Consider the following 22,985-nt stretch of genomic DNA (forward strand, 5'->3'; position numbering starts at 1 on the left):
CCACATCTGCTCCCTATTAAGATCAAAGACTCTCCTGGAAAAAAACATCTACATCTGCCTGGGCGTCCAGCACAGAGACAGTGAATTCAGGGACAGAGTCACAGGTAAAGTTGCAGACTTTGCAGTAACACCAGCCAGCTCACACCACACAGGTCTTTACCACTCCAGTCTTTGTAACAGCACCTCCTTCGCCCTCTACCGAATCCATCCCATGCATGACACTCCCCATCCCACCCATATGGAGGTGCCATTACTCAAACACAGCTCTCTACTGCTCCATGCACTCAACAGCACAAGCCTGTTCCCTGCAAAGGAGAGCCTGAGCAGCCTGCTATGTCCTGCTGCATAAAGGCTACGTTAGCTGGAGCATGATCCCAGACAGCACCCTGCGTACACACACAGTTGTATGTGTGTGGAGAAAAGCCCCTAGCCTGTCACCACAAAACAGACCATCTCCACTGCCCCTGCTCATCCACACACAGCAACATCAACTATTTACAGGCCAACTCACACCCCTCCCTTTGCAGCCTTCCTCGGTACCACCACAGACAGTGCCCTCACGCAGTGTCCTTTGTACACAATGTCTGGGCAAAACAAAAACAGTCAGCGAGAAATGCGGTCACAGGAGAGCAGAGAAATTCCCACTGTGCAATGGCATCACCAGCTCCAAACTTTTGACACATCAAGATGAAAATTTAGCTATAGGAAAAAACATGCTTTACTAGCCCAGACATTCTAGGAGTCAGAAAAGCAGAGAAGGATTTGATCCACTGCTTGGAGATACAGCGACACAGGGTTGCTTTTAACAGTGAGGAGGTCATGCTACTTGAGAAAGAAACATGTCCATCCTGGCTGGCCAGGATATCTCTGCACACATCCTTGGGCTCATGCTGAGAGGCAGGAGTAATGTACGTGGGACATCCCAAATGTGTGGTACAGTAAACGTTGTTGGGTTTCCACACAAGGAAACCTGGACACAGGTAAAAATTGTGAAATGGTCTTCAAAGGAAGCCCCAAGAACAAGAAAGTATTAGTGACCAGTAATTTAGGATGCAGCTACAAGTGCTCATTGTGCCAGGATGGGCTGCAGCACAGGGCTGGGGGACAATGCTCCCCTCACAGTCCACAGGTAGAGGAGTGCTGTTACCACTCTCACACCTCAAGGGGGTCAGCCCATGGGATACAGCAACAGGAGGCAGAAGTCCCTACGGCATGACCTGCAAAGTGTCAGCAGAGCCAGGGACAGCCCCAGCTCAGCTGAGGGCAGCCTGGCAGGACCAAAGGAGTTCACACCACCAAAGACCCTTTAGAAAGCTGAGAAATGCTGGTTACCCTCTCCAGCACAGCAGAGCGAACAGGTGCTAAGCATGGACACTGCCTCACATGTACCTTGTAAAAAGCTTCTTCAAACACCAGCAGAGGCCCTGAAAAGCCAATGACCAGGAGCGGCTGGGCTCCGAGCAGGGAGAAGAGGATCCCTAAAACCGAGGTGGAGATTATCAGCTCGGAGACCCCCATGAGACCCTCAGTTTTCTCTCCTGGGAAAGAGAACAACATATGAGTGTTATAGCCTGGACACAGGCACCGTCACTGCAGGCAGGCAGGCTGCAGACTCAGCTCCAGATGGAGGAGGCAGGTCCCCGTCCCATCAGTCAGAGGTCCCCTGCGTTGGGTACGGAGTGCAGAGGGAGCCCAGGGAGCCAAGGCTGGAGAGGGCGAGTGGCAGGGACGGGACAAGGCAGCAGCTGAGGCGCAGCGCCACCGCTCTGCCTGAGCAAGCAGCACCGAAGCCCACCCCGGCACAGCATCACACAGACACAGCCAGTGTCCCAGCGTGCAAAGAGCAGACCAGAAAGCAGGCCCATTACCTAGGAGTCCCCCGAAGGTGATGGCAGGAGAGAGAGCAGCAAAGTAGATGAAGAGAACGGCCGCGAGACACTGGCTGTGCAAGGCGTCTCTGATGTCACTGAGGTATTTGGGGTACCTGCGCTTTATGTCCCGAACCAGACCTCCAAAAAATATCCCGGTCCGCTTCAAAGGGTCGTCCTCAGCTTCCTCCTCTTCTTCCTCAGCTTTCACTTCACACAGCTCTGGAGATGCACAGAGGGCAGGGCTTGAGCAGGACAACACAGGTCTGCGCTTGGGCTGTCCCACTCCCCCATACCCCATGGCGACCTTCCTCCAGCCACGTTAACCTGGTGGGTCCCCTGAAACTGCACATCCCACTGCCTCCAGCTGCCAGAGCTGCCCACAGCCAGTCTCCTGCCTCCCCTTACTCCCCTCCCCTCTGCCCACTGCAGGAGCCAGGCCCAGCTCACCCCTCTGCCAGGCTCTGTGAGGGGAGGGCTCACTGGGGCACGCAGGGCACTACGCACAAATTCTTTTGCCCAAATGTGAGTGGAGAGACCTTTGGCTTCCTGGGCAGTCCCCTCCTTCATGGACTTCTGTTCCCTCTCCTTCCTCTTCCTCAGCAACAACTTCTGGAAGGTGGCAATGGATTTGAGCAAGTCTTTCCCCTCCACCTCTGATGGGGGGATGACAATGCTGCAGTCCAAGAACTCATTGATTGCGTTGAGGAGGTCTTGACGGTCATCTGCCATGTATGCAGCCTCATGGAAGTGCTGGGAGGGGCAGGTAAAAAGAAAGAGAGAGAAGGCTCAGACCAAGACTGCACCCAGCTATCTACAGCCTGGAAACACAACACTTGCTGTGACCATACAGTAACATCCCACTCCCTCAACCCACTACTTGTCTCACTATTGCCACTCTATGACCCATGCTCCTGCAGACCTCCTGTCCAACTATCCAATGTCCCACTTAATCCCATGTCTGTCCTCCCTACCCCATCCACCCTTTCCAGTGACCTCCTTGCTCCTGCTTTTCTCCCCCAGGACCCGCTGCTCTTGCCCAAGATCTTGCTCCTGCAGCATCTCTGCCAGCTGCATGCTCCACCAGACCACAGGGCGGTCCCTCATGGGACTTCTCCACCAAACAAAATCAGATCTGTACTTCCCAGCTAGCCTGGTGCCTCTCTTTCCCTAGGCTAGATGCTACACCTGGTCAACCTGTGCCTCTGTTCACACCAGACCACTGTGGCTGCGTCAGGCCAAGATCCTTCTCCTTACAAGCTCTGCACACCATTGCTCAGTCCTGCAGGGTTCTCATTCAGATCCCCGCTGAGAGGTGTACCCAAAGCCAGGCACCACAGAGATGAAAGACCTTCCCTGTCTCTGCAGCTCAAAATTAGGACTCTGCAACAAAACAATGTCCTCCTAGTCTGGTCTTGGGTTTGTTTTGAGGGAGAAGCTGTTGGAGCCCTAAAGCACCGCAGATAAAGCACAAGAATCGGGACCTGAGCAGGGAGCATAAGAGACTCTTGGGAGTCTCCACACGGGAGAGGGAGGGAAAATAGGAGCCTACAGCATGAGGGAAGTCATGTAAAGGAAACCAGGCAGAAAAGGGGAGATACTCTTGACAGCAAGGGCAAGATGACAAGGAAGGACTCCAAGGAGACCATGAAGGGACCACACTACTGCAGATAGAAGGGTAGGTGCTGGTAAGTGGTAGAAGTGCTGCATTGCCTCTGGAACATGCCTGCAGAGAAAGCACTGAAGGAAGATGAACAAGTGAACAGCCTGTAAAGCAGGTAGGGGACAGCTAAGGTCCCTGCAGCACACAGACTCCCTGGAGCCACAGCTTCAAACTGTAAATGATACCATACCCTCTCCACGGCGCCAGCCACTGTGTAACCTGGCTATGGTCAGCCCTGGCTGCAGCAGCTGGCTCCCCTCTTCAGCAACAGAGGAGCAGAGGCTCAGAAGAGCAAGACCAGCCCACAAACACAGCGCTGAAGCTGCAGTACGGCACGTCACCTCTTCTGGCTCAAAACATGGCCTCAGGGATCTTCCAGCTGGGAGCCCTTGTTGTCCACAATACACCTGCTCTAAGTGGACTTTTTACCCCTCATTTCAGGGACAGCTATGCACTGGTGGCAGGATAGGCAGGTTTGTTACTCAGTTGTAGTTACATGGCACCAGCCAGGAGGACCCTGTGAACCTCTGATTCTCCTCTCCTGGATGTATGCAGCAGATGCTCAGATTTTCTTTTCTTTGCCTTCAATTCCTTACCAGGATAATGAATTTCACTTTCCTGCCATCTAGCCAGATGGGGGACTTCTATCACTGCACATGCTTGGCAGAAAAAACTTTCTGCCTCCTCATCTCTTCCGCTGCACAGATGTGATCCTTTGCATGGACACCACAGCCATGGGACTCAGCAAGAAAGCTTCATCCAAACTCCTGACATACAGTCCCCAGGCATTGCTTGGTGTTCTTATCAGCATGCCCTGGGCCAGTCATCGTGGTCACAGGCACTGCTCAGCCTCCCCTCATCTCTGTTTGTGAAACATGAACTGAACACAACTCCTCTAATCTTGGGCAGCCCTTTGCTCCTGCTTTTATATACAGCCCCTTTCTTCATCCAGCCTAGCACTCTCTGTCCCAGCCAAGGATCTGTCCTACTCTTCCTTCCGTACTGGAGCATCCCACCTCGGTCAAGCCAGCCATTAAAAATCCCAGGTGCTCACACCTTCCTGCCTCACCTTAACCTTAGCACAACATCTCTCAGCACTCTTGTCCCACAACTGACTTTGAGGAGCTACCGAAGCTTCCTCGCCTGCACCAGCATCACCATCCGTCAGCTCCTCACCTTGTCAGACATGAGGGTTGAGATTGAGCGGCCAATTTCATGGTAGTCCATGTTGGCCTGGCTCGGTCCCAGCAGCACAAAGATGAATCTGACAGGAATTGGGACCTCCAAGACAGATTCCAGGAAGACGGCCTCATTTAGTCGGACAAAGGCCATAGTTGGCTGCTCCAGGAACTGCACACAACCTACCAGGAGGCAATGTTTTGAGCAGAGTTAATCATCGGGCTGAGCTGTACCGGGCTGCCTTTGACAGTGGAAACAGTGATTTTGGGGGTTCACACGAGCCCTGCAGTCATGCACTTGCCTCCAGACCACTGACACAGCAATGAGCTTCATGCTGAGGACTGTTCCAAGTTCCCTGTTCACTGATCATTCCCAAGCAGTGCTACTTTCTTTAGCTCTTCCAGTTAGCCCGTTCTTAATCTCTTACAGATGGGCTCTACTTACACTATAAAGGGGCTAATTTTAAATCAGAAGGTTATTTTCCACTAAGCCACAGCCTTACGGAAGGAAGTCTCTTACATGTTACTTTTATCAAACTTCTAATCTTGTCAAAGTATGAAATCAGGTTTGCTTGACATGACCTATTTCCCATAAACCTCACTGCCTGGCAATAATTAGTCTTATCCTTTAGCTCTTTTTTAATAGAATCCCATATTAGCTATGCCATTATGTTGGCCAGGAAGGATGTCAGGTTAAACAACCTATAGATACTGTATCGCTGTCCTTTCGTTCTTGATCACTGATGCTATGAACATTCTTCTGTTTTTCTCATACATTCCCTGTATTCCTAGACTTATTTTTTTTCAGATGGAAATAAGCCCGTTCTCTAAAGACTCATAGATGCAAACTGCACAGTTTGTTTTACAATGTCCGCATGTCATCAATGCTTGGCAGTCTCCTCAGTTCCTGACAGATTGGGAAGTACTCCTGCATCCTCCGGCACACCAGCCGCTTCCTTCCCATACTGAACACAAATGTTTATTGAATACTTGTATTTCTCTGGCGTTATTACTAATCTTTCTGCCATCTGCGTCCAGCAAAGAGCTGTGTTCTGTGTTAGACTGGCAAATCTGGACATGCGAGTGGCCAAGCAAATCCCAAGACATGGCCTCAGAAATGGCCAGTGTTTAGTTACCTGAGTATTCAAAGTGCATTTATGAAGCCGATTTGGACTCATCGTTGTTAAGCATCAGGTTGGTTGAGCTGCCAAGCCTCTTTGCCTGAGCTTTTCATCTACTGGATAGGCAATGACATTTACTTTGCTTGTAGCATAGCTATGTTTGCTGGGATGTTAATGCCAGCAAAGTGCTGAGAAGGACTACTCTCGTGGTCAGAAGACACCAAGCCCACTGATGCTTGAGCCTGCCCGCCCAGAGCCCTCTGGTACAGAGAAATATCTCCTGGCAGCACTATGGCAAATACCCGAGACCCTGCCACCAGCCAGGCCCTGCTTCCCTAAACTCAAAGCTCCTTGGCACCCACAGCCAGCAACCAACACTGACCAGGTCTGCGAGGTGTAAAGAGGCCAGACAGAAGGCAGTGATGGTCAGAACAAGGCCCAATAGCAGTCAGTGCCTGGCCATCAGTCCCTTGGGCACAACTTACACACTTCCGAGCATCCCATCTGAAAATGGGATGTTCTGGTGAGCCTGGTGGGACTTTCTCCTCTAAGATGGGCCCCAGCTCCCAGCAACAGTGTCTATCAATCCCTTAATTTAGGAAAGGAACTACCCAGGCACCCCTTACATTTATCACAGACAAACAAAACATGCGCTCACACCAAAGGAGTGTACAAGGCTCCCTCGCCAGCTGAACTTTGGGAACATGTACCAGACATCCAAATACCCCTCAGGCGGGAGGGCACAGACAGCTGGGGCCAGACCAGGATCTGAACTGGTCTCTTTTGGCACACGGGCACTCTACATGCCACCTCTTACCCACAAGGACCACTGTGGCCTCTGCGTCTTCAGGAATCTTCTCCATCAGCTTCAGGTATTTACGGTGGCCCTCAGAGTTATGGAGATGTGGATTTTTCTGCCAGGGAAGAATACAAACAAGTAGGGACAGAGTTCCCATGCCTTGGTCTCCCTACACAACCTTGCACCCCACTGGCATATCTGCAGCTGGACTTGCCTTGGCTGTATGCTCAACACCCTGCTTCATGAGCAGGGAACCCTCACAGCGACAGGCCACCCTGCAAGCCCCAGGGCCGTTGCTGCCATTGCATGCTCAAGCAGACACCTGCATACAGCGTGAGGCTAAAATTAGGTCCCAAAATCATAACGCAGCGACCTCATTTCCAGTGCTCCAGGTGATCTGGAGGAGCTCAGCCCTCGCAAGTACAAGGACCCCTATGAAGGAGCCCAGAGATGGGTGACAAGGATTGCCACCAGCCAATGGGTGCCTGCCGGGTGTGGAAAAAGGAGTGGTAACCCACCATGTCACCCTCACCTCCTTGCACTCGGTCTCATGAGCCTTGGGGTCGGCCATTTCGATGCGTTCTTCTCCCATGAGGGGCACGCAGGTGTCAGTGGTGTGGTTATGGTGGTGGTTCCCCACGATGGAGTTCATGCTGGAGCTGGAGTGGTTCCTCGGGAAGAAGCCCTCCTTCTCGTCATTGGGGTGGCTGAGGGTGAGAGCAGTAGCCATATGGGGACCCACCTCTCTTGCCACCTGGGACTCGCAGATAACCCCTGAGTCTTGGCAGCCCTCAGCCATGTGCCACCCACCTGTGCTTCAGGAGCAGGGCACGCAGCACGTTGGCTCGGTCTTCTGCTCTGATCTGGTCAGAGATGATCATGGTCTCCACCATGAGGTGAGCAATGCCAGGCAGAGTGGTCTGCTCCAGGTCAAGGAGGACGGCACCTGCCAGCAGGAGGGGAAGAGCCCTGCTCCTAGTGTGCAGCACTCCCCACTGCACGCACGCTCTGGGGACACAGTTGTCCCACCAGGAGCCAGGCTTTGGTTGGGGTACAGATTCTCTCAGCTGAGAAATGCCTCAAGTCCAGGTGTCCCATGTCCTCTGTATAAACCCTTGTCCCAAGAGAACCCAAAAGCTCCAAGAGGCACTGGTAGCTCTGGTACCTCCCTCATTTTGGTCTCCCACCCTGACCAGACTTGTCTTTTCAGACCAAAGATGGGTCCAAGACCTGCCGGCCCTGGCACAATTGGGTGTCGCAGCTGCCACGTGTCTGAAAGCAGCAAAGCAGAGCAAAGAACTAACACAGGCACCCTTGGGCTAATGCAAACCCTGGCAAATGGGCTGCAGGATGGTCTGTCTCTGCAGACCCTATATAAAGCCTGGACACAGACACTGTTGGAGTGTCTCCAGCGAGGAGCTAAATAGCAACAAAAGCTGTCCAGCAAAACCTGTCCCAGAGCAAGACACAAACCCTCACCCACCGTTCCTGACTCACCGTGGGCAATTGTCTTCCTGAGCTCCAGCAGGCTGCGGAAGGACAGTGAAGCCACATGGGGTTTCCCCCACCTTGCTGTGTCCTCCTCCACATTCTCCTCAAACTTGATCCAGCGGGCCGTCTCCCTCCAGTGCATTTCCTGGTTCTTATCCACCACCAGCTCATTCAGTTCCACAAACACCTAGTGCAAATTACAGTGAGGACATGAGACTTCCCCTGATGCATACAGCTCTATCAACAATACATGGAAAGCCTCAGGTTTGTTCTCAAGGTGCCACTTGGTCTAAAGCACTGTCTGAGCAAACCTGCATTACTTAACCAGAGATTTGGTGAACAGAAGCAGCCAGGACAAATATCACTGGCAGCATGGCAGGAGCTTCCATCAGCATATGGAGCACCACAAAGCTCCAAGTCAGACGGCGTGGGCAGAGGAGAGAGAATGATGCAATCCCACACCCCTCTACCAAACTGTGACAATTTTGTCCTCTGCCTGCTTCTTGTTTTCCCCCAAAATTTCCCACACCTACCAGAGACGCTGACATTATGGCGCTGCCAACTTCCACAACAGCACTACCATTTCTGTGACTTGTTAATGTCTTTCCTAAGGTCAAAGCTTTGTGATTTCAGAGAAATCTCTGCTTTTATTGAAAAAAGTGTATTTTCAGCCCTCATGATAATGGGTAAGAGCTTGAAATGTCACACCCAAGGTCATGTAAAGAATTAATTAAATTGAAACCACATTTATCACTTTATAAAGGGCCTGTTTCTAGTCCTGATCTATGGCTTCCGAACAAGTGTGGGAGGACAGCACATGGATACCTCATGGGGCTTTCTATCCAACTTCTTCTTCTTCTTCTTCTTCTTGACAGATGGAGTTGATGCTAATTTTTTGCTCGTCCTGGTGATCTGACTCCGAGATGGTTTCTTCATCAGATGCCTCCTCACACCAGGGTTATCTTCAAAGCGGTGGCCTGAAGACATGGGAAAGGAAAAAAAACTACCAGTTTGTCTAGTGGAAACACACTGGCAGGGAAACATCCAAGCCCACCCTTCTCTTGTTATCTTATGCTAGCAAAGCCCTGGCAGCTGGAGCACTCACCATCATCCTCCAGACCTTTGAAGATCCTTCCTGCCTCATATGCCTACTTTCAGCTCTTCCAGATGTCTGTGAGCTAATTCCTTCAAGAAGAAGGCTTCCTCCCAGGCTGTGCATATACTGGAGCATCATTGCAAAAGCTTTTATTCATGGTACCCGAATAAGCGGTGCATGAACCCTCCCCATACTCCCTCAGAGAAAAGCAACCTGAAGCCTTGTCTGCACAGCTCTGCACCCAGACAGCACAGGCAGGCACCTGGCTGGGGCTCATTCCTCCCACTCGAGGCAGGCCTGGTGCTCAGCAAGCATAAAGGGCAGTGAAGGGGAAGAGGATATTTAGCTGCTGGTCTGGGAGACACATGGAAATATCAATGACTGTTTTATTTAATTGTGCGATGAGACTGTAGGATAACAGTGCAGACCGGGGCTGGCATGGAGGCTGGGTGGTTAAGTCCAGCTATCGCTGTTTCTAGATGATCCACAGTGCCACTGTAATGCCCTCTGAAAGTCTGCGTTAACAGAGTTCGGCTGGCTGAAAGCCTTCTGAAGCCTCCAGAGAGGCTGCTGAGGCTGCATTACAGACCACCAAGCTACCAGTGCTGCTGGCTAGCCAGCAGCCACCAAAACCTGGCCACAGTCATTCCAGCCCCTTTTGCAATGCCAGAAAAACAGCACCCAAGCAACAGCCTGCCATGGAAAGTACCTTCTCTGGACACTACCCAGAGACAGCAGGTGTATCTTCTTCAGCACAGACAGCCCATAGGGATGGGAAAAGCCTCAGGGCCCAGCTCCAGGATGGACAGGCTCCCCCAGGTAGTCAGCGGTTTTGCTCAGCTTCAGTCCATGGAGGCTTGCGGGCCCTGCTTGTAAGGCAAAGCCAAGGTCTTCTCCCTGGGTGACCAAGGGCAGCTCTCCATTGGCTGGGATGAACGTTCAGGCTCCACGTACTTTTCTGCACATGGCTTCAAGACCTGCAGCTCTCAGGGCATGAGAAGTAGCAAACAGCATTGAGCTTGAAGGCCAAGTGGTCCCTCTGACGTTGCAGGAAAATATCCATGCATCTCTGGCATGGAAAGACACAGCCCAGCATCAGGCCAGGCATACCATGGCCTTGCTCCTTGGAAATCTGGGTCGCTAAATTAAATATAAAATGAATCAATACTGAGCCTCAGGGCATTTTCCCCCATTGGCTGCTCTGCTGATGCACATCCCGCTGATGGCCGGACTCCTCCCTGCTCCACTTACTGCGCTGCTATGTCGATCGGGGCCGATAACTGCCCACCGCTGTGAGTGTTACTGGGAGCCGTGCATGTCTGGGGCTTCCTCGGACTTTTGTGTGGATTTCTTAATTCCCGCGTGCACGGCAGCCACTTCATTGCACTCAGTGTGGATTCGTGCACAAAACAGAGAGGTCACCAGGCAGATGGATCTTGGTATCTGGCACCTTTGCTCCAACCCTGCAGCTTCCAATTCTCCCACGCACCCTGGGACTCATTCTGACTGTGTCCCTGGAAGACCAGGGCCAGCAGATGCCCTGCCCAGCGAGACAGAGCGCATACCCAGAGCACAGCAAGCCTCGCCCGGGGCGATGCCCGCCTGCCACGCAGTGCTCTGCAGTGACAGCCCCTGAAAGCACACACAGGCGTTCAGCCTCAGCCACCAAATGGCTGGAGGTCAGCTAAAACAAAAGGAGCCAAGTTTCTTGCCAGCATCTCCAGTGACTCCCACACTCTCTGACAGGGACAAGAGCTGGAGTGCTGCAGGCTCAGAGTGAGCCGCTGAAGGCATACCTTCCAGAGCCCTACAGAAGAAAGGCGCGATCCACTTGCTGCTCTCCCTTGGTAGTGCTTGTGGTCACTGAGATGCCAGCTGGCAAAGACAATTCACAGGAGCAGGTGAACGCATGGGCTTAATTTTGGAAGAGGCCCCTGGCTTTGGGAGTCCCATGCAGAGCCCAGCTGAGGTGCTCCAGGCTGTTCTACAGAGAGCCTTTCTGTGTCCTGTCAGATTGGCGCTTCCTCCAAATGAAAGTCAGGCTCAGGTGAGCACCTTGAAGTCCAGGGTCCTTACTTGGGTCGGGATCTTGGACCAAGATGGTGACATGCCCAGAGTATAGCTTGAAGCCAGACTCCCCAGGGTGAGATGAAGCAGCCAAGGACAGTTCTTGCTGTACCTTCTCTCCAGCGCTCCCCAGGAGCAGAGCATGAGACAGCAACAATGTCTGAGGATAAAGCATGATTCCTATGATGGCTCCACTACAACAAACTGGTATGTCACCCTCCCACATAGGATCTCCTACAGTCTCCTCCAGAAGATCTTCTTGCCATGTTGGCTTCCATCAGTCAGATTCCTTGGGATGACCAAGTTCCTTTTCTGCCAGCTTAAATCTGAAGATGATAAATACAACTTTACGCTGATTAAAGTCTTCCCCCAGAGTGCCTGTGCTAGTCAGTCCAACTCAGTGGGCGACTGCCTTCAAATCGTGTGTTAGCTCCTGCTTCCCTCCTTTCATTGCCCTCTGTCCACAAGCAGGAAGCCCAGAAAGAGGCATCAGAGTAGTTGTACCAGTACTAGAGAGCAACTTGCCAGCCTGGCATCACAGGGATGGTGCACACTTCCTGTGCACCTCAGTGGTTAAGTTATAGCAAGGAAAAAGAGACTGAAATCCCATCTCTGGGAATATTCCAAATTAGACTAAACAAAATGCTAATCAACATACAGTAAGTCACAACCCTGTGTTGGCTTCTGGAAAAAGCTACTGCCCTGCCCTGCGCACAGCCCAAGTCTCTCCTAGCTGATGCTGAGTTCAGTGGAATAGGGCCAGCTAGATCCTCGCAGCTGCCACCCAGGTGTCCCTGCACAGCACTCCCCATGCTCTGAACACTGAAAGGAGAGCAAGGAGACCAGCACAGGTCCAACAAGGACTCTGCTCAAAAGCTATTAAATTCCTCCTGGATCTGAGTTGGTCCTGAAAGAGGTACTGCCATGTAGTAAGTTGCTGAGCAAGTGGCACTGGCTGGGTGTGAGCTGGCTCTGCACAGAACTGACTCTGGTGTCTCTGCCATCTCTGCCTCCACCATATCTCTCTGCAGGATTAATCCACAGTGTGGATTCACTGAGCAGAAACAATTAAGAGTTGACTGTACAGCACATCCTATTTCAAGCACCTGCAGTATTAGCTGTAGCAATCAATGAATGTGTTAACTGCTAGAAAGCCAAATTTCCCCACTTTATAAGTGATGCATATCACACTTCGCAGAAGTGATCTGCCCCTTCTACCTTCCCAAGAATAGCCATCCTTTTCTGGGTGGACCTGGGGCAGTTTCTCACACTTTTAACATACAGTTTGCTCAGCTTGGGACAGCTGATGGAGCAAATTTGCTCCAGGTTTCTATTTTGAACTTTGCTGCTATTATACCATCTATCAATTTACAGTAACAAGTAGCAGACCCAGCCAGAAGCAAATCCCCACTTGCTGGTTCCTGCAGAAGCAAGTATGCAGACATTTCTTCCCTGAAGGCTTGTAAAGATGGGCCAGCTGAGAAAGAGAACATGATGCTGGGACTGGGAGGCAGAGGATGCTACGTGTTTCGTCTGAGATCACACAGAGAGGCTGTGGCAGAGCCAGAAGCTGAACCAAGGCATCCCAAGTCCCTGTTGCAAGCACTCTGTATCCCCACTCCTGCGTATAAAGCCGGTAAGCAGATGAGTTCTGGGGCCACAACACCCTCCTGTGTGCACTCCTAAAATCCCTTGAAAAATTAGACCATGATCCGGACAAGGACATCTGGGCAGCTGCCATGGGGTTACAGTTATGAACAGCGTCACGACCAAGGTGACACACCAAGCCACGTCTTAATGGTGAGTTACCACCATCTGCCAAGGACGGGCCGCCTGCGCGAGGTGGGAGCGAGCCTCCAGTTTCTGCGCAGTCCCTGGGACAGCTCAGAGACCCAGCTCACTGTGAGGGATGCGCAGGTACGGAAACAGATGTGGAGAACAGCAAGATGTTCTTCACTCTCAGGATTCCTATTCTCTCCTTCCCTGCTTTTCCCACTCTCGCTTCCTTCCTCTTTTCCCCCTTCCAGGCACCCTGGCCAGCATGCCGTTAGCTAGTTTCACAGCCACAATCAAGCCTGCAGACATAGGGACTAGGTTATTTTTTCCTCCAGGCATTAGGCTACAGTGCAGAGCTGCGAACCTGATACCCACCGCTGCTGTTAGACCCACAGCTAGGCTCAAATTCCAGCAAAGAGAGAGCAGCCGCACACTGTCACCTTGTGCTACAGATGGAAGGGGAAATGTCTCTGTCCTTACACACACCTCGGAGCAGCTGCTTTGTCTCTGGCCATGGCATGGGCCACATCCTGATAAGCACAAACAGCAATATGCAGCTGCCTCCAGAGCTGCTCAAGTGAGACACACGCAAGGAAGCACCTCAGCACTATGGCATAGATAGGAACAAGGACTTTGGACAGACACACAGACAGCAGGCAGTTTCTCCGGCATCCCCGGGCACATGGTGGGGCAGATCGTACCACCTCTAACCCAGGAGACCAACGTGACACAGAGAGGGTGCAGACAGCAAACACAGGATGGGGGGCACACACTTTAGCTGGGGGCTCAGATCTACAGCTGCAACCGTGGGGTCAGTGCTCTGGTACTTACAGATGGGCTCCCCGCTTGGGTAGCCCAGATGGTTTCTGATGGCCTCCCATAAATCATAGTCTTCAAAATTGAAGGCAAATTCATCAAAGTCTTCATAGCCGAGTGAGTTGCGAATGCGAGTGCTTATCGCTACCTCCGGGCTGCTGCCCCCTTCCGATTCCTTCGCTGTGTCCTCTCTCTCTCGAAGGGTTGTCATTTTGTCCTTGCGAAGGTCAGGGGTCAGGTGCCATGAGCCACTCACCTTCAGGGGAGGGTCCGGGGTAGCCAGGTTGACGTGCAGAAAGCAAGCTGCCCCTGGGGGGGGGCTTCACCGCAGTCCCAGGACCAGCCTCGGTGCCTCACTCCCCTCCTCACAGGGCATGAAGATGCCGGCTGCAGCAGCCTCTGGGGACTGACGAGGTCCCAGGAAGGCTGGCTCCACCCAGGGATGCTTCCGTGGGGGGCTGCCCCACCAGCTCCTCAGGAGCAGGGTCCTCAAATCTGCCACGGGGTCTTGTGCCGGCTGCCCAGGGACACGGTGCCCGTGGCCCGGGGACAGCCAGGCTGTGTGTGCAGCACCGCTTCTCTCCCTCGCTCCCCTCTGGTGTCTCCCTCCCTCTCCAGGCTGCAGAGCAACCTATTGAATTCTCCATGTCCTCGGGCCTGGAGCGTGCATTTCCATGACGTCTCTGCTCTCTGCCCTCGCGAGGCAGGCAGGGGCAGTCCCCTCCGAGGCGCTCCGGAGGGGGCAGCTGCCTCTCCGCCAGGAGAGCAGAGGAGAGGGGAAGCTCCTCACCTCAGGTTTTCTGCGATGCCAGAGCTGGCGTGTCGCACTGAGGGCTGATTGCTGGGAAAGTGTGTCAGGAGAGGAGAGAGCTGGGTCTCAGGGAAATGCAGGGAGCCCTGACCCAGAGAAGGCAGTGGGGAGGGTGGAGGAGCAAGCATCCATGGGGCGGGTGTGAGCAGAGGTGCTGGAAACATGGGGACCTGCGCTGTGGACATTGCAAAGCTGACAGAGAGGAGCCAGGGCTGGAACAGCAGGGGCTGGGGGACAGGGAGGTGAGGATTAGGTCCTGCAGCAGGCTGAAGACCATGCCTGGAGCTGCTAGGGAAGACAGCAAAGCAGGGAGAGGCAAGGGACACATCCATGGGGCGGGTGTGAGCAGAGGTGCTGGAAACATGGGGACCTGCGCTGTGGACATTGCAAAGCTGACAGAGAGGAGCCAGGGCTGGAACAGCAGGGGCTGGGGGACAGGGAGGTGAGGATTAGGTCCTGCAGCAGGCTGAAGACCATGCCTGGAGCTGCTAGGGAAGACAGCAAAGCAGGGAGAGGCAAGGGACACGTGCACTAGCAGGGTGGGTAGCGTCGCAAAGCCTCACTTTTCATGCCGTCCAAGTCAGCCGACGCCAGCATCTGGGCCTCAGCCTCGTCCGTGGGGACACGCTGGTACGCCGCGCTCTCCAGCGTGGTCATGCTGCCGATGCACATCCTCTCCTTCAAGTCATAGGTAACCCGCTGTCCGCTTGCCACCTGGCCCCAGGGCTTGCGCTTCTCCCACCCGCGAGACAGACGTTCCCGAGGCCCAGGGAGGCTGTAGGAACCGAAGAGAGCGGCACTAGCAAACAGGGTGAATGAGGATGGGCACTGGCCCCTCCCTCGGCCCAGCCCTGAACAAGTCTCTGAGAAGGAGCAGAGCCAGGAGTCACCTGTCCCAACACCCACAGATTGCCCCTTCCGCTCCTCCTCTCCCCCCCCGCAGAGTGGGATCAGCCTCTGGTCCGTGTTGGGGACCCACCTCTGAGCCAATGGCCTCACGGTGCCCTGACTGGGCCGAGCCTCCCGGGGCCTCCCAGCCTGCAGGTCAGCACGACAGCACAAGTTACCTGGGAGGGAGGGTACTCCCCGTGTGCAGCCCAGTGCCCCAGATCCACACCCTGGGGATCCCGTGTCCCGAAGGAGGTCACAGAGTCCCAGGGAGTGACTGTCCCCCCGGGGAGCGCCTCTGGGGAGCCTCTCCGGGCCCCACATCCCCTCTGGCTCAGCTGGTGAATTCAGGCCGGGCACAGCCGCCGCCCCGGGGACAGGGTCTGTGCAGCGATCCCGAGCTGGGGAGAGCGGCAGGCGGCTCGGCACCGCTCACCTACCTGCGGAGGGAGGCAGGACCCTTGTCCTGCAGCAGGTCGGCGAAGTGTGGCATGGGAGACAGGATGCCACACTCCTCCTCCACGTGGAACTGTGCGGGGGGCAGAGCGCTGCCGGACTCCTCCTCATCGCTGCCGATGGTGAACTGCAGAGACGACGACAGTCCTAACAGCAAGAGCTGGGACAGGCAGCCTTCACTCCGATCTCCGGCACACAGATCCTCCCCATGTCCCCACCTCCTAGAATGGGCCACAGGGTCTTCCCCCACGTGCCCCACACCCTAGGGCTGGCCATATTAAGCCTCCCCATATCCTATACAACCTAAGAACAGCTACATTGATCTTCCCCCATATGTCTTACACAGCAAAATGGTCATGCACACCCTCCCCAGCATCCACCCATGGGCAATGGCTTATCGGTCACCGTCCGCCAGCTTCCGTCTCTGCTAGGCAGGGACAAAACCACTCTTCCCACAATATTGCACAGCTACAACCTCTTTCCCAAGCACTCCCTTGACCACACACTCTGGCACCTTCCCAGCATCAGCCCTCCCTCCACCTCCTCCCAGCCTCCCAGCCTCATCCAGGTAGGGATGCTCTAGCCTTGCCTTTGGTTTGCGTGGGGGCTCCAGCTTAAGGGATGTGTCCTTCCCAAGAGCTTCGCCCTCAGACTCTGCAGAGATCTCTTTCTCCTGGGCCTCTTCTGCCTCAGACTCTCCTTCTTCCTCTTCTTCCTCTTCTTCTTCTTCTTCCTCCTCTTCTCCCCCCTCCTCGTCCTCTTCCTGGATGGTGGGGGTGACCTCTGAGGGGGGTACTGAGGTTTTTTTCTTTTTCCTCCTCCTTTTTTTCCTCCTGCTGGCACGGGGGGGCCTCTTTTGGAACTTGAGGGCAGAAGGGAGGTGAGTGGAAAGGGGGTGATGGATGTGGTGCGAGGTTTGACGGTGGACTGAGAGAGAAAAAGAGAGTCAGGGGCAGGAAGAGGCTGGGAGGAACCTGCCAGGCGCCCCTCCAGGAAACAGCATGGTCTGGAGATCAAGGGCCAGGAAGGGCAAGGAGAGCCACCAGCCCACAGGGACACAGCAAAGCTCTTTCAGTGATGCGGCAGGCTGTGTCCAGCCTGGGGTGGCTGGGGAGGCAGCCCCCATGCAGTGCCACACCACCCCAACGCAGCTCCACTGTCCTGGGGAAGGCAGGACTCCTCTCCCAGTGTTGCCAAAAGCCATTCGCACGGCTATGCAGAGCTGCGGGGGCCTGCCAGAGGCACCAGCCCCTTCCTAAACATGGGGAAACGTTTCTCACATTCTCAAACAAGCATGATTTGGACCCTTCACAAAAACTTCTTTCCTGCACAGTGTTCTTTGAGTTAAATAGATGTGCCTTATTTGTCCCCCAGGCTTTGACAGAAAGTCCCTCCTGCATACCCACGGCAACCACAGACCAAGCCTTTTAGTGCAGATGCAACCTACGTCCACATCCCAGGTACTGTGAGGGCTTGTGCCTACTAGCCTCTGAAATGCAGGTTCAGTTAGGAGGCTGTCTTTTAAAAACCAGGGTAAAAAACAGGGCAGAAGGACCTTTCTTTAAACTAATCTACAAAGAGAAATTCATACAGGCTTGACCTGGGTACCGTGGGAATTATCAAGTGAGAAGGAATTAATGGCATTTCTGATGCTTCACTCAAAAACAATGATAATGCACCAGGCAGAGAACAGGGTAAGCTCAGCACCTCCCTGCAAGAGAGAGGAAAGCCATTTCTGCCAAGTCCATCTGCAGGCACAAAGCCTGCCATAGACAGTCCTGCAGGATGCACAGATCCTGGGGCTGCACCCGGAGCAGCTTGAAATCACGGGGGCACCAGCCGCTTTGCAAGGGGGCTTTGCTCAGCAGCTCTTCCTGAGGAATTGTTTCCAGTCTGTTTTGATTTGGTTCCTTCCCAGCTTTCCTGTGACATGGCAGCAAAATCTGTTTATAGTGAAAACTACCTTCAAAGGACATTTTCAATGGAAGCTGTAACCTTCTCCCTGGGAGAGCCAGGCAGGTTCATTGTTCTGCTGTCATGTTTCCTTTCCTTTGGTTTCTCAAGTCTTTTCTCCCTTGTTTCCCCCCTTGGGAACAGCAGGGATATTTCACACACACCCCTGGTTCAAAAAAAGGCTTGTGGCAAGATTAGAGGAGATGGCGAATGGTCAGACATCTGCAAACTGGAATGAGTTTGTGCCCTATTTATACACACTTTTTCCTCCAAACTGTTCTCTAGTTCTTTGACTTCACTAGACGGACCCTATTTCACTCACAGGTTTTGGCAGAAAGGCCCTCCTGCCCTGCTGCTACACTCCCGTAGCACTGCTCTGCACAAAATCACAGAATGGTTTGGGTTGGAAGGGACCTAAAAGATCATCCAGTTCCAACCTCCCTGCCATAAGCAGGGACACCTTCCACAAGACCAGGTTGCTCAAACCCCATCCAGCCTGGCCATCCACATGCCACAGATAGGTCAGGCATAAATTTCTCATGCAAGAAGAAGCAAGCAAGGCCCCAACTGTACACTCGCTGCTCCTTCTACAGCACAAAGCTGCTGCTGAGGACATAGCCCATCTTTCCCTTCTGGCTTGTTCACATCAGCCCAAGACAGAAACATTTACATTTTGAATCAGAAGGAAACTGAAGCCTTGGGCTGCAGGGAAGGGCAGGGATGGTAAGTGGCTCATCTGGCACAGAAAAGGGTAGCACTGCTTTTCACCCCTGCACTCAGCGCTCCTTGTGTCAACTGATCATGCCTCCACAAAGGTAGCCTAGAGGTGGGAAAAACATACCTCCCCAAACACAAACGGCTGGATGCCTCTCTCTTCTTCCTCCCTGCCCTCCTGCAACTCCTGTGTGCCCAGCCCCTACCCTCCTTCCCTGCTCCCTTCCTTGCACTGTCTGCCTGCATGGAAAGTTATTGCCAAACCAGTGTCCTAGATGTTTGATTACACTTCTCAGTGAACTTGATACAAGAGATATGTAAAAGTAATTTTGATAGGAAGCCCAGAAGGAACAGCCTACATATTAGGAATTCCTGGCTTTGAATAGGGCAGGAAACATTTCTAAACCCAGAGAGCATTCACCTCCATGGGCATGTATGTTATCTTTCAAAGACTAATGACCTAACCAGATCTTAAAGCTTTATGAATACGAACTGCATAAAACTTCTAATAACCAGGGTTGACGTAGTCCTAGGTAACAGGGAAACATCAGGAGCTCAGAGGAAAACAAGCTTGATTCTGACAAAGAAAAAAGGACTCTCCTATTAAGAACAAAAACCCCAAACAGTACAAAACTCTAGTCCAATTTTCAAAGAAGCTTCTGCCATGCATGCTCAAGCAGATTGTCTGTGTCCTCCAAGCCAACCCACACACCTGTGCACACAGGCAGAGCTTCTGAGCAGGTAAGTCCTACCAGCACAAGGACAGGTATTCAACCCACAGCAAAGCTATTAGCACCTTGCAGCCATGTGTGCGAGTGACTGTGTGCTCAGGTGGAAAGTGGAGCCTCTGTAGAGAAATGACACAAGCAGAAGGCAGCAGCTGGGGTGCACTACAGTAATAGACTTTTACCAGCAAAATTTTGTAACAGCCATTGGAAATGAGTGGCCAAGCAGAAAACAGCCCAGTGAGGTACTTGGAACATAACGTTCCCAAGGTCGTAACCCACCAAATCTAAGTTAGAAAATAAGCACTATCTGACTGTGGAAAGCCAGAGAGTGGGAAACTCTCTCAACCATTGCTACTTGTCTGCCACACAAGCAGGCTGCTGGCCCGGGGCCTCTTCTTCCTGCCTTTCACTGCTGTCACTAAAAGCTAATGCAACCCACCTACACCTGGCAGTAGCTTATGGCCACTCTTGTGGGCATACTCTCATTTTACAGCCAAAGTGAGTTTGGGCACACTGGTTGACTTCATCATGGAAAGGCAGTTAGAGGAATAAATATGCTGATCAGAGGAGTTCAGGTGAGATAGCTATAGCATTCCAAATTCACACCCCATTTTTATTTTGCAGTCCTTTGAGCAGATAAGCCTCATGGTTTCATGGTTGCTATTTAGAAATACACAGGCATGTCTGACTGGAGCCATCTGCTTTCAGACTGGGGAGGACAGCCTGGCTTCTGGCCATATTTGGATGTTTCTTTGCAGCCATATGGAAGAAAAATAGTTTCAAACTGGCAATTTCAATGTGGGGGAAGTGGCTGCAGAGGTCCCTGATGCTGGATGAGATGAGCAAACACCCGAGGCAGAGCCACGCTGTCGCATGGGCTGGGCAGTGGCTACACCGCCAGGGACAGGGAAAAAGGGAACAGACTGGGAAGAAGCCGTGGGCATTGGTGCTACACAAGATGTACGTAGCACTTTAGGAACGCTCTGAAGGGAGGAAGTGAGTAGCAGGCTAACACAATCTGCAGAGTCCTGGCACAAGGCTGCAGAGCACGTGGGACTGAGCGAGGGTTGGTGGCGAGGGTGAAGTGGGTACAATGGTTCAAACCTACATACATTCAAAATCTCTCTCACTGTAGCTGCGTCTTTGCTTCTCCAGATTGCTTGATGCTGACTTGCTTATCAGGTCCCCAAATCTCTCGATTGACAAAGTCTTATCCAAGTCCTCATCGTCCTCGGCACCAGGAGAGGCTTTCTCTGCGTGATCTCTGCCCTGCACAGAAATCGCCAGACAAGAATCAAGCAGTGCAGACCTCCGCAGCCCTCTGGATCCTCTGCCCCGCACACAGTGCTGGGCTTGCTGAGGGGCAGCAGGCTCCACACGACAGGGCTGGGCCATAGTTTCTCACTCACAGGCACAGCTCTGCTCAAAACCAAGAGCCGGAGCAGGTCAGCAAGCCTCCAAGCCACGCTCTGCAGAGATACCTTAGCAGCCCTCCACACCTCCCTTGAGTGGCAGGTATCAAGGGACCATGTCAGTGCCTGCCCTTCCTACTAGAGGAGATGCGCAGCTTTTGTTCAGCTGGAATTTCTCTCTCCTCACACCTAACTGCTGCCCTCTGGCCTTCCCTTTGCCCAGTCTGCCATCCCTCCCTTTCTTAGACCTCCTCCGTACTTCCCCCTGGGCAGCAGCGTCCCCGCTCGGGTGAGCTGTCCCTGGGTCAGTGATGCCCTGTGCCTTCCCACCTCCCCTCTGCACTCCGAGGGTCCCTCCGCTCCCCTTGGCATGCCTCCTTCAGCCTTTTCTGCCCGGTTTCCTCCTGTTTCAGGCTACGGGCGCTTCTCTGCCTTTTGCTGGTGGAGACTTTCTGAGAAGAGCATCACCAGGTGACTCCTGTCCTTTCTGCCTCCTGAGCAGCTGCAGCTGGTAAAATTTTCCATCAATATTGCCGAAATGCCAGCGCGGAGCTGTTGTGGACTCCCGTGTTTCCATGGAAACAGGAGGAGGCCCAACTGTGACAAATCTGTCTGTGCTGGGCGGAAAGAGGGAGCAAGGCGGCTTTAGCGGAGTTGTGCCTCTCCCCGCATCCCCCAGCTGTTCCCAGCTGTGCCCCGGCAAAGCCGCTGGAGCTCCCACCACGCCACAGCCAGGCTGGGGGCTGGGAGAGCGGCTTTGTATCTGTGGGTGAGCCTGCTCCTCCTCTCACTTTAGCATGGGTGTCCCAAGCCCAGCCTAAATGGGGAGAATGTAATTGCCCAGCTCCTCCTGTCACTTGCCGACCCCACCCAACGGCATGTGAAGGCTCAGGGACCCCACAGAGCAACCTCTGGCCTTTTCTGGACCACAGTTTGCTGCCTGCACGGAGAGTGGATGCGGGCTCCTGGGCAGCCTTGGGTCACCCTTTGTGCAGACCTGTCCCCAGTGAACGGAGGCTACGTCTCCTACTGCAGCAGGCTGCCAGGACGCAGGTCCCGCACACGGCCTGGCAGGAGCGCGGTCCCCGGGGAAGAGACAGCCCCGCTACTGCTGGATTCCCACCTCACCTGCTGCAGGTCGATGAAGACATCTCCTACGGGAGGGGACTCTCCAGCTGCCATTTTGGTTCAGGACCTAAGGGCCTGGGCAAAATATCAACCTTTCTCTTTCACCGGCAGGCACCCAGCAAACCTGGAGAGTGGCATAACCTGTGGAGAGAGGGCAGGACAAGGGAATGTCGTGGGAGACTGCTGGCCTCTGCCCTCAACCCCCCTGGCTCCTAGCCCGAAGACGTCACCTCACCGGCCCTCGGGGAACCTCCCCAGCATCACTAGGACAGGGATGTCCCCCGGCACACTGCAGCGAGGGGGTGAGAACATCTACAACAGTTCAAGGGCAGGTGGGACCCTGTCCTCCTCCAAACAACCTGCTGCGTGGAGGGTGCAGGGGCCAACCGAGACGGCAGCTACGTGAGCCTCTTGCATGGGCTGTGCAAGAGAAGGAAAGGTTTCCTGCTTAGCCGCCCCTGCACCAGCACATCCGTGCAAAGCTGGAGCGTGACTGACCACCAGGGAAGGATGAAGTTGGAGAGATTGGGTGCTGGGAGGACATGCCAGGAGCAGGCAGCAGAGTTGTCCTATGCCACCCAGCTTCCATTGGGCAGAACCCAAAATGGCCAGGAGGAACCTCAGAGAGATCTGTGCGGGCCAGAGAGATGGCATAAGGACAAACAGTTCAGCAAACACCAAACAAAGCAACACATGTTACAGGGGAAGAGGTCAACCTTCAGACTGTGGATCCATGCCCTGTCTGCACCAGTCTGGGTGAGGGACACAGAAGACCCCATGGACAGCTCAAGGGAGCACTTTGCTCAGTACACAGCTGCAAGTGAAGATGACAATGGGGTGCCACCGTTGACAAGGACTGGGATGGAGACTAACACAGAAACAGCTGTACTCATATCATCTACAGCAACAGCACAGGCTGAGGTCAGCATGGGCTGTACCCCAGGAAGAGTTGGAGATGGCACCGAGACTGGCACTGGGAAGATACCAACCTCCAAAAACTCATCTGAACCCATACAGAGA

The 22,985-nt window shown here is 53.5% G+C and overlaps 1 protein-coding gene across 1 annotated transcript in view; it reads right to left on the bottom strand.

Annotated features, from left to right (window-relative positions):
* Window positions 1–22,019, bottom strand: part of SLC4A3 (solute carrier family 4 (anion exchanger), member 3) — a 27,961-nt gene extending 5,942 nt beyond the window's left edge. Inside the window, exons 1-14 of the mRNA XM_010284172.1 lie at window positions 21,966–22,019; window positions 20,538–20,694; window positions 16,620–16,957; window positions 16,015–16,157; window positions 15,250–15,461; window positions 8,946–9,097; window positions 8,127–8,307; window positions 7,440–7,575; window positions 7,162–7,336; window positions 6,648–6,744; window positions 4,708–4,892; window positions 2,408–2,621; window positions 1,869–2,090; window positions 1,390–1,538 (exon numbers count right to left, since the gene is read on the bottom strand). Coding sequence (XP_010282474.1) covers window positions 1,390–1,538; window positions 1,869–2,090; window positions 2,408–2,621; window positions 4,708–4,892; window positions 6,648–6,744; window positions 7,162–7,336; window positions 7,440–7,575; window positions 8,127–8,307; window positions 8,946–9,097; window positions 15,250–15,461; window positions 16,015–16,157; window positions 16,620–16,957; window positions 20,538–20,694; window positions 21,966–22,019 — 2,415 coding nt within the window. The remainder of the gene's footprint in view (window positions 1–1,389; window positions 1,539–1,868; window positions 2,091–2,407; window positions 2,622–4,707; window positions 4,893–6,647; window positions 6,745–7,161; window positions 7,337–7,439; window positions 7,576–8,126; window positions 8,308–8,945; window positions 9,098–15,249; window positions 15,462–16,014; window positions 16,158–16,619; window positions 16,958–20,537; window positions 20,695–21,965) is intronic.
* Between the last annotated feature and the right edge of the window lie 966 nt (window positions 22,020–22,985).

Source organism: Phaethon lepturus, unplaced genomic scaffold (assembly GCF_000687285.1).
Source record: "Phaethon lepturus isolate BGI_N335 unplaced genomic scaffold, ASM68728v1 scaffold25893, whole genome shotgun sequence".
In the NCBI taxonomy this organism is placed as follows: Eukaryota; Metazoa; Chordata; class Aves; order Phaethontiformes; family Phaethontidae; genus Phaethon; species Phaethon lepturus.